Source organism: Pongo pygmaeus, chromosome 5, assembly GCF_028885625.2.
Source record: "Pongo pygmaeus isolate AG05252 chromosome 5, NHGRI_mPonPyg2-v2.0_pri, whole genome shotgun sequence".
Lineage (NCBI taxonomy): Eukaryota > Metazoa > Chordata > Mammalia > Primates > Hominidae > Pongo > Pongo pygmaeus.
The window spans coordinates 18,440,740-18,457,578 of record NC_072378.2 but is presented as its reverse complement, the minus strand read 5'-3'; the positions used below and the strand labels follow the sequence as shown (position 1 = coordinate 18,457,578).

Genomic DNA, 16,839 nt, shown 5'->3' with positions numbered 1-16,839 from the left:
ATTTAGTACAACCTTCATTGTACAAAACAAATGGCTTTGACACTTGGCAGCATTTTTGATTAGAATGATCAAAGATCTGTATTATTGGTTATTTCTCTGGATAATGATCAATTCCTATGCACTGGCAGTGTGAACTATCACACCTACAAAGAAGAAAGTGTGTAACAAAGGCATTACACTTGCCCCCCCCGCCACCCGCCCTTTTTTTTTTGAGACCGAGTTTTGCTCTTGCTGCCCAGGCTGGAGTGCAATGGCACAATCTTGGCTCACCGCAACCTCCCCGTCCCAGGTTCAAGCAATTCTCCTGCCTCAGCGTCCCAAGTAGCTGGGACTACAGGCATACGCCACCATGCCCAGCTATTTTTTTTTTGTATTTTTAGTAGACAGGGTTCTAATTTTTTGTGTTTTTAGTAGAGACGGGGTTTCACCATGTTGGCCAAGCTGGTCTCGAACTCCCTACTTCAGGTGATCCGCCCACCTTGGCCTCCCAAAGTGCTGGGATTATAGGTGTGAGCTACCACACCTGACCCCATTTCTTTTAAGAAGTAAAGTAGCCAAGAGTTATTTCCATAGATGGTATTGCAAATTCTGGTAAATTTTGTAAATTCAGAACCTAGGATTTAACAGTAACTTGGTTGGTTCTTAAAGGATAAAACTGAACATGCCTAGAATTGTGCAGCGCAACAAAGGTTAACACACTTGATTTCCTGCTCACATTTATTGTGGCTAGAGAGCCTAAACAGCTATTTTCTTCTCCAAAAATTGGAAAAATATAACACAATAGCAATTTTTTAAATACACAAAACTTCCTGGATCATGAATCAACATGAGACATAATAGCCTGTAGATATCAATTGTGATCGCTTTATAAAATGTCATTCATCTAATGCATTTCTGAAATTGCCCTTAAAGCTACACATACACATATGACTCCATATCACATAAAGGCATCCATTCATTAACAGAAAGAAAAGTCTTTTATAAGTACTGTGTAGGGAAGGCTAAAGTAATATACATTTAATTCAGAATAATTTTTAAGAAAAAATGTGGGGTTCCAAGAAATGGTGATTTACATTCAAATGAACATGTACATTTGCAAACCTGGATAAGTAGATATTTTCATGAAGCACGCTACAAGAAAATTCACACTTAATTATTTGTTTTTCAAAGGCCTCTTTCAAAGTACAGACTCCAAGTCCAAAGCAAATACCCATGGCATGAACAAATAGGATGCCTAAGATTCTAACATTTGCTTCGGCATGGCTTTCCTCCTCACTTCCCTACCTTACAACAAGGAAAAATTTCCTAGATGGGACAATGGCAAGATATTGTGCTAATACATTCCATAGGATTTTTGGATGCTGGGCTATTACATCCAGGTTACAATTTGGTGACGGATTTTTTTATTTCTATTGCAAATGGACTACACTCCAAACACAAAAAGATTCTTGCCATAGCATCCAAACATCCCTATGTAGACTCACACTTCCTCTTAATACAGAAAGAGAATCACTCAGAAAGCACAAAGCTGGCAGACTGAGAAAGGAGGTAAGGGTAAACTCTGTCACTGGCCAATTATCTAAAACAAAAATAGTAGCCTCTGTTATCAAAGTTGCCAGTTAAAACTGTCAGCTGTCAGGCACAGTGACACACACCTGTAATCCCAACACTTTGGGAGCCCAAGGTGGGTGGATTGCTTGAGCCCAGGAATTGGAGACAAGCCTGGGCAACACAGAGAAACCTCATCTCTACAAAAAATACAAAACTTAGCCAGGCGTGGTGGTGTGTGCCTGTAGTCCCAGCTGCTCAGGAGGCTAAGGTGGGAGGAACGCTTGAGCCCAGGAGATAGGGGTTGCAGTGAACCATGATCATGCCACTGCACTCCGGCCTGGATGACAAAGGCAGACTCTGTCCAAAAAAAAAAAAAAAAAAAAAAAGTTGCCAACTCTCTCCTTTATAAACAGTCTCTAGATTGGTTTGCATCATGCCCTTTGATGTACCAGAGATATGTTTAACCAACCTAGTTTTGTTGATTCTGACAATCTCACACACATTTAAGAATTTACCATTTTTCGGGCACTTTTCAATGTTAAAAAAAATTAAATCCAATTATTGAAAATCAGTTTGACAAACAACCCCCACTCCATAGCCCTGGCAAAAAAAAAAAAAAAAAAAAAAAAAAAGCAGCTAATTCGGTGATACAAACTCTGTAAGGTGGCAAATTCCTTCAACTTGCCAAGGAAATAGCATATATATTTTCTTCCATCTTTACTCCAAATTTGGGACCTCTTCCTCTGATAACACAGTCTTTTAGGTTACCTGAAATCAGCCCCCATTTAAAGATACTTTGTGGCACCAAGCTTAAAGAGTTTACTGACAGAGGACATTGACACTACTAACATTCTTGTTACAAAAATTCAGTTTCAGTTGAGTTCCCATAATCCCCTGAGCAGTTATAAATGCCTTTTACCTATAATGAGGCAGTAGGCTATGTGTAAAACAAAGCAAATTAACTATTCAAATATATGTAAATCTATAATTATACTAACATGAACTACACAGAGAGTGTTTTTTTCTGAAGTGTTTAGAGTTTCAAAACACACAATATTGACAAATTTCTAATAAATGATTAAAAATGATTTTGGTTGGTTGCCATTCCCAAGTTTTCCCAGAGTTCTCATCTATGTTCTACACAACGTGTAAATTAAAATGTACATGACCAATAGATGTACTATACACACATCAGATATCAATGTATACATGTGAATTAAAGTTCCTAAAATATACACATCCCCACTTAGGACATATCCTATTACATAGGCAAAGCATCATCCTTTAACAATAGGTCCGAGATAGCAGCAATTCGATATTCTATTACCCAGTTACCTCAGAAAATATCATAGATCCTGAATAGTTCCTGATATGGTATCCCTGGCTTCAAGAACTCTCCAGTAACATTTAGCATAGGTCTCATGAAGCACCAGGCCACATTGCCAATAGCAATTATATAATCCTGTCATTGGAGAAAAGGTTTTATCTTTTCAAAACCTCGTTATTCAAATCTGACTAATGGTATAATGGAAAAAATAAGTCACAATGAGGTGATACATAAATTTAAACTAAAATATATAAAGCATTTCTATTTTATTTAACATGTTTTTGTTGCTGTTTTATTGGTGCCTTGAAACAGAAAGTATTCAGACTGTCCTAACAGATGCTGAAAGAGCAATAATAAATTATGCTCAGAAAAGAGCTGCTCTGTGTTTGAAAACATGTGAATGACTCGGTTATCAATTAGTGTTTTTACAGAGATGGCAGGATATTGTACTAAGTACTGTTTTAAAAGAGTTATGAGTCTATACCCTTGGGTAAGTTATGAACTTACAACCAAAATTCACATATATAATATGCAACAAATCTCTAGGCAGATTTACAATAAACCATTTCAGTCACAGAAGGATAGAATGGCTCTTAAGTAAACATTTATTTTGTGTGTACTATTGGGTATATCCATGCATGCTCAATGGATAGAAATTACAGGTAGGCTGCAAGTCACATGGATTCTAGATGTACATAATACACACTTTAATATTTACCCTCCATGTGTACTCTTAGGCCTGATTCCAAATCTATTGGGTGTGTGAACACAGATCCTGAGAAAGGTCCCAGTTATCTATGACGAAAGTTTTGAAACTCTACCACTCTACCCGTATTTCATATGAAACAGTTTTGTAGACCACAGCTACTGGCTGTAAGAGACAAGTTGGCCAACTTAGAAAACTTACATTTGCCAAGGGAGGGACACTAAATTAGACCATATTATTTAACAAGCTGCAACTCTTTTACTGGGAAGGGGCAACTCCCTCTGCACAGCAGTTTCTCCTGCTTGAAGCTGAGATCACACAAGGAGAAACCTATTGTGTTTCTGCCAAATCACAGCAGGAACATGTGGACAGCACACCCAGTAGCCAGCAGAGGCACAACCACCATATCAACTGCTGAGATCAGCAGCCTGCTTTATAGCTCCTATGAAGATTTCTCCTCACGCAGTCTTGTCCTTCTCCTTATCAGGTTTCCCCTGTGTTTCTCATGGTAGTCAAATCAACACAGAACAGGCTCCGGCTTCTTGGTTATCTTGTATGTTGCCAACCATGACAACACATTTGTTGTATCAAATGTTCCCGCAAGCTCCTTGATTTGGCTGGAAGTTGAACAGTCCAGTGAGATCCTTTGGATGATAAAATGATATGTTCATTCATCTCAAGGAACCCCAAAGCTCCATAGACACAGCTGGACTGTTGAGCCCAGTTCTTGTTACACAGGAACACTCGCACCCAGGACTTGGCCTTTCCTGATGCTGAAGGCTGGCAGGCAAGTTCAAAGTCTGGACACAGAGGCACTTTCAAAGTTGGCAAGGAGAAGGAGGCAAGGTAACTAAATGGGGCTTTATCACTGTGCCATGTCATGTAACTCACATATCTGGGGCGTATGAACACAGAGCTCTTTAGGTTGTGGATGAGTCGTGCTTTTTCTTCTTGCCCCGACATGACTTGCAGACACAACAGATTATACATGGGGAGGCCAGGAGTAACAAGGGTGAAGTAACCAAGGCAATGATGCCCAAGCCTACGAGAATCCCCACCACCTGGAAATTTCAAAGAAAAGCATGTTTCAGCAATTAAGTCTTTCAATATGTATACTTATTCCAACTATACTATCTGCTATCTGCTGTGGGCCAAATGTTTGTGTCCCTCTGAAGCTCATATGTTGAAACCCTAAATCCCCGATGTGATGGTATTTGGAGATGAGGCCTTTAGAAGTTAGTTGGTTTATGAGGGCAGGGCCCTCATGATGGGATTCGTGCTCTTACAAGAACAGATGCCAGAGAGCTTGCTTCCTTTCTCTAGGCTCTATGTGAAGACACAGCAAAAAAATGGCCATCTTCGAACCAGGAAGAGAGCCCTTGCTAAGACACGACCATGCTGTCACCTGAACCTCAGACTTCTCAGCCTCCAGAACTATGAGAAGTAAATTTCTGTTCTTTAAGCCTCCCAGTCTATGGTCATTTGTTATAGCAGCCTGAACAAGGCATCATCTCAGGCACACAGAACAGTTACATTTCTGAGACCTTTCAGCTAGTGCCCAGCAATGATTTGAATTGGAGAGAAGCCAGAGAGATACAAAGGACCAAATCAAGGATGGAAACCATCCAAATGCTAACTCAAGCTGTCACAAGCTCAGTATAGTCATGAATTACTGGTGCTGGTGCTCTCTCTACCTGAATTTCCTCAACTAGCTCAAAGGGATGTTAATGATTACTAGGATATTAGCACTGACTCCCTCCAAAGGAACATGGCCTTTAATAATTATAAAACACTATTAAAAATAAACCATGACTCCTTTTGAACCTGCCACATAAACACACAATGGCATGTACAGAGGGATCTAAGCCCCAACAGGGGCTCACAGGGTTTTAGAGCACTGCCTGATGTGGTTTGGCTGTGTCCCCACCCAAATCTCATCTTGAATTGTAATAATCCCCATGTGTCAAGGGCAGGGCCAGGTGGAGATAATTGAATCATGGGGGTGGTTTCCCCCATACTGTTCTTGTGGTAGTAAATAAGTTTCATGAGATCTGATGATTTTATAAATGGGAGTTCCCCTGCACAAGCTCTCTTGCCTGCCGCCATTTAAGACGTGACTTTGCTCCTCCTTTGCCTTCTGCCATGATTGTGAGGCCTCCCCAGCCATGTGGAATTGTCAGTCCATTAAACCCCTTTCCTTAATAACTAACCTAGTCTCAGGTATGTCTTTATTAGCAGTGTGAGAACAGACTAATACACTGCCTTTGATAAGTAATATGCCTTAAAGGGCTTTAGGAAAGTCATTCCACTGTTTCTCAAGAGGAAAGAACATCTGCCTGCATTCTGCATGTCACTGTTGATTTGCCTGGCAGCTCTGGTGCCCCTGCTCCTCCACTTGTCCTTAAGGAGACTGTGCTCATGAATTAACAACTTTATTTAGGTAGTTACCCCATTACTTTTCCCTAGCCCCGCCCTAACACTCCCCAGAAGCTCCCAGGCCGGGATGGGACCTCCCAGGAGGGAATAGTGAGGGAAGGGGAAGAGGTGGGCTCTTTAAGCCATCACAATTTTGGTTTATGTCACGCTCCCTATAAGGTCAGGGTACCTGTGTTCGGTTCCACATCACTGATGCTCTTGAGTGGCCAAGTTTATTCCTGCATGGCCCTTTGTCATAATGTCTGAGGAAAATGTCGTTCTGAAAAATAAAAAGATTGGTTTCAGTAAATATGCAGTTTTAAGTTGAGAAATGAATACAGACCACATCAGATCACCAAATGGAAGGCAAAGTTTTTCTCTGGTGATATCGGTGACCCCCTCTAGGAATTCCAAGCCCGTAATCTTTATCTTTGTAGTTTTGTAAATAACCAAGTGAAAGCAGATCATAATCAATACGAATCTCAATTAATTCTTTTAAGAAAGAAAAAAAAAAGAGAGTAATGACTTGACTACTTATCTTAGCAAGGTAGCTCTGGCAGAGGTACAATGGAATGGGAAGACCAGGAGCAAGGCAGCTGAAAGGCTGGTATGGCAAACCAGGAGAGAGAAAATGCCAGTGACTGAGGATGGATGGAGAAGAGGAAGTTACAGTCCTAAGATATTAAGAAAGTAACTAGAGGGAAACAAGGAGAAGCAATCACAGAGAAGGGAAAGTGCCTGGGTTGAAAGAAGGCAGTCGCTTTATTGAGAGAAGTGACAACATAGAGATGGAGTTTGTTGGGAAGATAAGTTTGGACACGTTGAACTTGAGAGATGGTTGAGACATCCAAGCAGGGCTGATGAAAAGGCAGCTCATCACAAAGATCTACACTGAAAAAAAACAACTTGGACCTCAGCAGAGAAACTAGCTCAGGGTCGAAATTAGGTGTAGATAATCTATCTAATGGTCTGTTCATTAGACAAATGGAAAAAGGGGACTCAATTGGGCATCAGTGTACATGGGGTAGAAGAAACCATAGAAGAGGCTGAGATTAACTAGGAAGAGGGGTAAACTGAGAAGCAAAGAGGCTGCTGAACACAGGCATTTAAGACTGGATCGAGGAAGAAGCTAAAAAGGGAACTGGGATATGACCAGAAAGGTAGAAGAGAAACCAACAGAGGTGGTATCACTGAAATGGACATGGTCAAGATGTTAAATGCAGCAGAGAATCTAGGTACGCTAAGAACAAGTACTATTGGATTCTGCCAATAAGAAATCACTCAAAATCTGGGAAAGGGGTACAGTCAGGGTGTGACTATGTGGCAATCCGAACACATTGCAGTATTTGGAAGGTAAGTAATGTCAGTAGCAAGAGGTGATTAGGCTTTTTTGAAGCTTGGCTTCTAAAGGAAAGATAAATAGAGGGGTAGTAAGGAAAAGATGCAGGCTTTAAGAAAAATGTTTACTCGTGTTTAAATGTGACACAGCCGCATGCATGGATATGTTGAGAGAGTGGAGAGTGGAAATTGAAACCACAGGAGAGGAAAGAGATAACTGAACAGCTCAAGTCTCTAAGGCTATGGACAGGAATAGGATTCTAAAGCAGACAATTAAGCATAACTCATCCTCTGAAACTACAGGGGTGAGAATCAAGGCAGGAACAAGCTGAACTCCAACAACGCTCAAAATTCCTGTTTGGTGTCGGTCTCAGGCCTGGATTTTAGACAATCACCCCTCTCTTGGCCCCATGCTCTCAAACTTTCCTATAAACAGAGATCCACACCACCATCTGATGTAGAACTCCACTTGCGTAGAGAAAAACATCATTACCAACAATACAATGCCCCTGGCTAAAACTGAAAATGAGATCTTAGAAAACAGTCACCAGAAAAAAAGATGCTTCAATATTTGAAGTCTGTGTATTCAGCCATTTAACATCTGCACCATTTCATCTCCAGAACAAGAACAGCACAAGAGACAGAACAGCATGTTCTTTGCAACACCATCCCCCAAACACATTTCAGCCAAAGGATGGAGATCTGGTGCACATATTTGTTCCCTTACACTCTGGCCTCCTAAAGAGAACCTCATGGGCTCAGCCTCCTTGTGGATATGAACCCAATTAATATTCTGGTAAAACCTGAAGGAAAACAAAAAAAAATTGTTTTTCATTTGTAATGCATGTGTAATGTACAATCAGTAAAATCCTCATCCAGAATATCACTCACTTAGATGCATGCTAGGTCTTAAATATCAAACATAATTGTAACTCAAGGGCCTATGATAAATCAATCTTTAAATAGAAGATATTTCTTCCAAACTGAGCTGCTGAACTTCTAGAGTCTAAAATGTCCATTTTCTTCTCCCCAGTTTATACCTCTTCTTAAATCACTAAGATGGAGGTTATTATTCTTATTCATACATGTCATCTTAAACAACATATCTAGTTTTTGGTTAAAAACCAAGCAGGTGGTGGCCAACAGACAGTACATGCTAACTGCACACTCACTCACTAAGCATGTCTGAACTAAAGCACTACACAAATCGCTTGTTGAATTAAAGCAAATCAAGCAATCAAAACAAAGAGCTGAGAAAAGTATAGCAACTCAATGGTAACTGAAGGCTTACACTGATATGGACATATTTTAGAGGTCCAAATTGCCAAAACAGAGTGTTATCTATAAACAACTTACGTTACCCCAAACTTTAAAAGACCAAAAGTGAAGTAAGACCTTCTCACCAACTCCGCACCGCATTTTTAACTCTGAAGTACCATTAGCCTTGGCACAGGGCTGAATAAAACTGCGACTCAATTTGAGACTTGATTCATGAATGGTGAGAAAAAATTAAGCCAAGCCCCTTGATCTGGGAAGAGAACACTATCAAAACAGTAGCAATACCGCTGCATGCTCATGAACGAGAGAGAGAGAGCGAGAGCGAGTGAGAGCATGCAAGAGAGCACGAGGGAGAGAAGACAGTTAGGAGACACCATTGATTTGAACCATTTTTCTTTAAATTCAAAATGAAGAAAAAACCTAATAGTGGTAGGCAGAATAACTACCTCCCAAAGATATCATGGCCTAATTCCCAGAATCTGTGAATGTGTTACCCTATATGACAAGAGGGATTCTGCAAGTGTAATTAAATTAAGAACCCTGAGATAAAGGAGATTATCCTACATTATCCTGATGGGCCCAATCTCATCACATTGGTCCTTTAGGCAGAGAACCTTTCCCAGCTGTGGTCAGAGGGAGCAACGACTAAGAAAGAAGGGAGTGAGAGATCTGATGTTGCTGGCTTTGAAGATGGAGAAAGAGGCCACAAGCCAAGGAAAGCAGACAGCCTCCAAGGCAAGAAAACAGATTCTCCCCTAGAGCCTCCAGAAAGAAATGCAGCCCGGCTGACACCTTGATTTTAATCCAGCAAGACTTATGTCAGACTTCCAAAGTGAAGAACTGTGGGATAATAAATTTGTGGTATTTTAAGCCACTAAGTATGTGCTAATTTGTTACAACAGCAATATAAAATGAAGACACTAATAGTCCTTTACACAATAGAGACAATGTCCAAATAGCAAGAAATGCCCCTAAAACAAAAGCTTGCCTTTAACACCAGGGTGGCATATGTAAGGTCATCAAAAAGATGTTTTTAGATATCTAAAGTATCAGGAAGTCTCATTAAGAAAAATAAATTCCTTTTGCAGGACAAGAATCGCCTCAATATTTTAAAGGAAAATCTGTAGGATATCAGCTGTGGTGCAGATACAGTATAGGAAAAACCATACAACAAATCTAGGTGGAACTTACATCCAAGTTCTGGAGGCAGTACCAGCAAAATGTATGCTTGCAGTTTTTGCACATCATCTGAGCGCAGCCTTCATTGCGTTCAATATAAACCCGGCAAACTGGGCATTGCTTAATGGGGGCTTCTGCATCTGTCCCAAAGAGGGCTCTAGAAACAAAATGGATGAGAAATGGCATTCAGCTAACGGTCATCAGTTGAATTCCCAGGGTTCCTGATGGTTAGATAATGAACTCACAGTTATCCATGCTTAATTCACTTCCAAAAGAAAGGGTGTGGGCAAAAACATTATTAGATGTACAGATAACTCATACAAGAAGGAATCTATTTATTTTGGCTTTCAGTGAATTATATAATTACAGTTTCCACCACTGATTAACTCACTATTTTGTCAAATTAATATTTCATTCCCTAAGCACACATTGCCTAAATAAGAATGGCAAGGAGTTGGCTACACAGCAGAGAAACTAGGTCAGGGTCCAAACTGGGCGTATATAATCTATCTAATGGTCTGTTCATTAGACAAATGGAGAAGGGGGTCTCAAATATAAACACTTTAAAATAATGTCAAATACTTTCAAAAGACCTTCTCTAAACAGACGAATAGACCAATACAAGCTCACAGCCCCAAGGAGCACGGAAAATAAGCAACAGGAATTGGAGTGGGAGAGAGGGATAGGTGAGCGATAGCACCAGGTAACACTTTAGCTACTGCCCATCAAAACCACCACCCAGCACACAGAGATATCCAATTCACGGAGTGTTGTCAAACCTATTATCAGATTTCGTATGAACAATAACCTCATATTGTCATAAGAGAGTTATTACAGGTTGAGCATCCCTAGTCCACAATTTGAAATCCAAAATGCTCCAAAATCTGAAACTTTTTGAGTGCCGACATGACAAAGGAAATGCTCATTGAAGCCCTTCTGACTCCTGGTATTCAGAGTAAGGATGCTTAACCAATAAACATATGAAAATATTTCAAAATCTGAAAAAACTGAGATCTGAAACACTTCTTATCCCAAGTATTTTGGATAAGGGATGCTCAACTTGTATCTTAATTCCCTTATTTTCAGATAGGGAAACAGACTCACAGAGGCTGAGTGACTTCTATGAGACACACAGATACCGAGTGACAATGTCAGAATGCAAATTCTCCTGTCCTCTGAGTTCTTTACATTGCCCTGTGATACCCACGGAGCTTCCTGCTATGGCCACGAAAATGTAGGCAACACTGGTTTAAATCTGGCTAAGAGGGTACATGCCTGCCATGTGTATTAGCTCCTCTATTCCTCTCCATTTGTTTGTTCTGAGATTGAAGCACAGCATCGTAGCCAAGTAGCATTACTATTCATGAAGCCTGGTTCTACACATTCTGGGTGCACTGTGTGATTAAGCCAGTGGGATTACAACACTCGTATTTTGTTCTTGCTGATGCAGAACAACTATAGCCTCAAGCAAAGCAGGAATGAAACACAGAGGTCTCTCACTCTGGGCACTGCTGTTGCCATAAAAACCTCTGTATCGTCCAAGTGTGGTGGCTTACGTCTGTAATCCTAGCACTTTGGGAGGCCTAGGCGAGTGGATCACTTGAGGTCAGGATTTCAAGACCAGCCTGGCCAATATGGTGAAACCCCATCTCTACTAAAAATACAAAAATTAGCCAGGCATGGTGGCAAGTGCCTGCAATCCCAGCTAAACGGGAGGCTGAAGCTGGAGAATCGCTTGAACCCAGGAGGCAGTGGTTGCAGTGAGCCGAGATCGTGCCACTGCACTCCAGCCTAGGCAACAGAGCAAGACTCTGTCTCAAAAACAAAACAAAACAAAACAAAAAAAACCCGCTGTACTAAAAAGGTACAGATTTAATTGCTTCCTATCACAACAAAATCTCAACCTTTATAGAGCATAAAATATCATGAGAGAACCCTCCTTTCTATGTGCTGAAAGAATTTAGGACCATTGTTTCTATTGTTGCGTTCTTTCTAATATGACTTTCACACATCATGAGCTGGCAATTTAGTCAGGTAAGAAAATTTCTTTCTCATTTTGCAAGCAACAAGAATGATATATACCAACACAGGCAGATACGGTATCTGAGCAAAGAGCTGGAACAAGTCATGATTTCCTACTGAGAACCAGTAGACCACGGTGCCTCACTACCTAAAGAGAAAGCAAAACTCATACAAACTTTAATTCCAGCAATATCTGGAAGATTCCTGTGGGGCAAACAACTAGATATGATTTTTTGTTGGCAACTTACCAATTCTGAGACACTTCTCAGGAAAGTTCTGCAAGAAAATAACCCATCTCTAAACGCCATCACAACGTAACTCCTTCTACACGTAAGGTATGTTGAATTTCTAAGAAAACTAGTGAATAATCCCAAAGACAAAGTTTCCTTTCTTACCGGTGCTCTGTTGGCAGGACAGTAGGCTGACTGTCTCTACAGGAGACCTCTGCATGCCAAGCATCCTTGCAACACGAGCAGAATTTCAGGTGGCAAGAAGGGCATTCCACCAGCACAGGCTGTCCTGGGTCACTCGATGCAACAGGGCACACTGTCTGACAGTCTGCAACAGGACACCATGTTCGGTAGGGGTCCAGATGAACTTCTAAAGTGTAAAGAAAGAAAATGTGATGGTCTGCCCGATTCACGTTTGAGTCTTTCTCACCTTCATTTGCCCTCTTATTTATTTAATTTATTTGGAACCAGAGTCTCACTCTGTCGCCCAGGCTGGAGTGCAATGGCACGATTTCAGCTCACTGCAACCTCCCCCTCCTGAGTTCAACCGATTCTTCTGCCTCAGCCTCCCGAGTAGCTGGGACTACAGGTGCGCACCATCACGCCTGGCTAATTTTTGTATTTTTAGTAGAGACGGGTTTCACCTTGTTGGCCAGGCTGATCTCGAATTCCTGACCCCAAGTGATCTGCCTACCTTGGTCTCCCAAAGTGCTGGGATTACAGGCATGAGCCACCGCACCTGCCCCATTTACCCTCTTTTTTAAACTGACATTTATGGAAGTATACTACAACAAGGGTGAGGATTTCTATTATTAGTCTTCATAAAGGATCCAAACCTATCATTTACAAGGTCGCTAAGCCCTGCCACATTTCTCAAAGTAGGTACTAATGGAATAGCTCACCATTGCCTTTATGAATAGATAAAAAGTGTTCTCTGTAAACAAAATTCACAAAACTTTTAGAATATTTCCCACCTTTGAGCATGTAAAATAGGCAAAAATCTCAAATCCCTTCTACAATTATTTGGGCACTATCTTGGAAGAGAATTGGACATAAAAGGCAAATTTTAATAAGATATTTTTCCAGAAAGACTTTGTCCTTTCAGGCACTGAGAAACAGATAGCGAGGTTTCTTCCACATTCCCAGGAAATTAAAGAACAAGGAAGAAAATAATCAAATAGTTTAGGGACCAAATAGTATCTGGTGTGGCTTAGCCAAGAAGTTGGATTACCTGTCAGTTTGGATATTCTGCTCCCTACCAATGTGCAACTTAGGGACAATGTGTGAAAGACCCACATGTGGGCTGGGCACTGTGGCTCACACCTGTAATCCCAGCACTTTGGGAGGCTGAGGTGGGCGGGTCACAAGGTTAGGAGATCGAGACCATCCTGGCTAACACGGTGAAACACCATCTCTACTAAAAATACAAAAAATTAGCTGGGCATGGTGGTGGGCGCCTGTAGTCCCAGCTACTCGGGAGGCTGAGGCAGGAGAATGGCATGAACCCAGGAGGCGGAGGTTGCAGTGAGCCGAGATCGCACCACTGCACTCCAGCCTGGGTGACAGAGCAAGACTCCGTCTCAAACAAAACAAAACAAAACAAAAACAACAACAAAAAAACCCCACATGTTCTAGAAACAAAAGGCAGAGACTTTCACAAACCATTATAATAGCTAGTCATAACACATTGGCTAGTTCCATGTGACATACAGGAAAGAAGATACAGTTGGAGAACAGACAGCCATCTATTCAAGTATTTGCAAATCTTGCTTGGTATCTCTTTTTTATTCAGTAGCAGACCCCATGTTCTTTCCATATACTATGACCTTTAAGGGAACATACCATGTAAAAAATGATGTTATTTGAGGGGTAGAGTACCCCTTTTTTCTCTGAACTCAGGTATTTTGCAAATTTGAACTTACAAGATTCTAGTTTTAAACATCCTAGGGCTCATGATTCCTAGCAATGTACACACAGGAGGCAAACAAATCCAAAGGATGGTGCAAAAAGAAAATAAAGGTATTAAGTAGGAATTTAGTTTTTAAAGTTAATAATTTTACACATTCAATATCAAGGAGAAAGTCTGAAATGTTCCAATAAAATGCTGTCTCCACTAATGTCTCGCCTAGAAATGAAATAATTGGATCTATCTTGTTATAAGGTTTCACTGAAAAATTGCATCCTTAAACATATGGTCTTATCTAGGAATTCTGGAAGGTGGGGGTCAAAGAACAATGAGCCCTTCACACAAATACAATCACAAGGAGGAAATCCTATAATTCACAGATGCCCAGACCCCAACAGAGATGGACCCTCCAAGATCCCTAAAACCTTAAGAAGTCAAGGAAACAGTGGCACACATAGGATCCAAGGTCTTGGTCTTTTATTTCTATACCATTTAATATTTTTTTCCAAACTGTTACAACCGCTTCACAAATACTAAGCCCAAAGAAATGAAGGTTAGTATGTAACTTAGAGTGAAAGACTCCCATATCAAATATCTACTTAGCTTCCCTTCTAAATAAGAGGTCTTTTAAAAGTTTGATGAAAAAGAAGGAAAAGTAAGGGAAAATGAAAGTTAAAACAAATATTACTGTTAAAATTTATAGCATCCCTAGTGATCACCTTAAAAAGATACGAGCATGCAATTTGTTCTCATAGCTCTAATCGATTAAAACTACTTGGTTGAAGTTCTGACTTGTTTCTACCAGTTTACTATTTCAGGTATCGGGGGTGACAAAAGGGAAGCACAGACAGTAAATAAAGGAGCAATTATAGGTTTTGATGAATTACTATAAAGAAAGGACCTTAGTAAGCAGTGCAGCTATGGCACAGTCCAATGCAAGCAAGGAAAGAGTTCGAGCCACAGAAAACACTGACCTTCCGTATTTTTCACTATTATGACAGCATATAAAGGACCATGCAAAGGAGTGTAGAAAAAGAAAAAGGAGGAAAACTTTACAGCTTTCTACACATTTCCTTCATTAGAAGTCCTTGTTCCTCAGGAATGGCTTACAGAGCTTAACTAAGAGCATTAGTGGAGTAACTAAGAGACAGATTTTGACTCTATCCAAAAAGGAAATTGACTACTCTAGCCAACTCTGTAGAGCGTTTATTCAACATCTCTCCCAACCCCCTTGAACCTTCCTTATGAAGACCTATCACTATAAAATCTGAATATTCTAGAGATATTCTTTCCCACAATTCCATGAAACTAAGTCTTGGGCATGTGACATGATTCTAGCCAATGAGAGGCAAAGGCAGGTCCACTAAGGGGCTTCTGGGACTGGATCTCCACCTTGATACATAGGAAAGAAAGGCCTTTCTGTTTGTCTACCTTTGAACCCAACTGTGTGAGGTTATGATGCTTGGACCATCAAAACAATCTTGCATCTCTGAGGGAAAGCTAAGTGATTCAGAGATGCTATTAGGTTGGTGCAAAATAACTGCTGTTTTAATTAAAAACATTAAAAACATGGCAAAAACAGCAATTTTACCAACCTAATAAATTAACCAAAACCCATGACAGCCTACTTCTGGACTTGTGAGTGAGGTACTGAAATGCCCTTGCTGTTAAAGTCACTTTTAGGCAGGCATTCTGTTCCTTGCAGCTGAAAGCATCTTAGCTGATGTGGCTATTTCTGGTAATAGCAAGCAAGTACCCAGTTCAAACAAGGACTGTTCCTCCTGTGTGGTAGATATTTTATCAACGAGATTAAAGCATCACGTCAAAGATGAGTTTTAAAGTCTTTTCCAAAGCAATGATTTTATCATTCTAAATGTGAGGCACATGGAAATGTTGTATGTAAGTAGAAATTTAAAAATGCATCCACATACAGTATCCTGTAGAAAACACTGTGTACAATAAAAATTGATGAACCTTTGTAAAAAGTTAACATGCTATGCCATGTCTATAAGATTTCTATGTAGGTGAGCAAATAATATACATTCATACAGTTGAATGCCATGTAGCTTTTTTTTAAAAAAAATACATCAATATAACAATTTGGAAAGACCTCTAAGATATATTGTTAAGTGTAAGAAAAAAGAAAAAGCAGGCTGGGTGCAGTAGCTCATGCCTGTAGTCCCAGCACTTTGGGAAGCTGAGGCGGGTGGATCACCTGAGGCAGGAGTTCAAGATCAGCCTGGCCAACATGGTGAAATCCTGTCTCTACTAAAAATACAAAAATTAGCCAGGTGTGGTGGTAGGCGCCAGTGATCCCAGCTACTAGGGAGGCTGAGGCAGGAGAATCGTTTGAACCTGGGAGGCAGAGGTTGCAGTGAACCAAGATCGTGCCACTGTACTCCAGCCTGGGCGACAGAGTGAGACTCCATCTCAAAAAAAAAAAAAAAAAAAGCAGACAGAAAGAGCATAAATGAAACATGTTTATAAAAACATGTATATATAGGCCAGGCACAGTGGCTCACTCCTGTAATCCCATCACTCTGAGGGGCCAAGGCTGACATATCACATTAGCCCAGGAATTCAAGACCAGCCTGGCCAACAGTGGTGAAATCTCATCTCCACAACAACAATAAAAAAGTAGCCAGGCATGGTGGTGCACACTTATAGTCCCAGCTACTTGAGAGGCTGAGGTGGGAGGATTGCTTGAGCCCGGGAGGTAGAAGGTACAGTGAGCTGAGATCGTGCCACTGCACTCCAGCCTAGGTAACAGAGAGAAACCCTGTCTCAAAATAAATAATATAAAAATATGTATATATAGAAATATACTTTAACATTTGCAGAAGAATATTAAAAAAAAGTAACAGTTACTCTTGAGTAAAGGCAGGGG

General features: G+C 40.6%; 1 protein-coding gene across 1 annotated transcript in view; it reads right to left on the bottom strand.

The window, feature by feature from the left end:
- Positions 1-703: 703 nt before the first annotated feature.
- The window catches only part of RNF144B (ring finger protein 144B), a 192,083-nt gene continuing 175,947 nt past the window's right edge, over positions 704-16,839 (bottom strand). Inside the window, exons 5-8 of the mRNA XM_063665861.1 lie at positions 12,212-12,416; positions 9,807-9,951; positions 6,190-6,279; positions 704-4,645 (exon numbers count right to left, since the gene is read on the bottom strand). Coding sequence (XP_063521931.1) covers positions 4,505-4,645; positions 6,190-6,279; positions 9,807-9,951; positions 12,212-12,416 — 581 coding nt within the window. The 3' untranslated portion in view covers positions 704-4,504. The remainder of the gene's footprint in view (positions 4,646-6,189; positions 6,280-9,806; positions 9,952-12,211; positions 12,417-16,839) is intronic.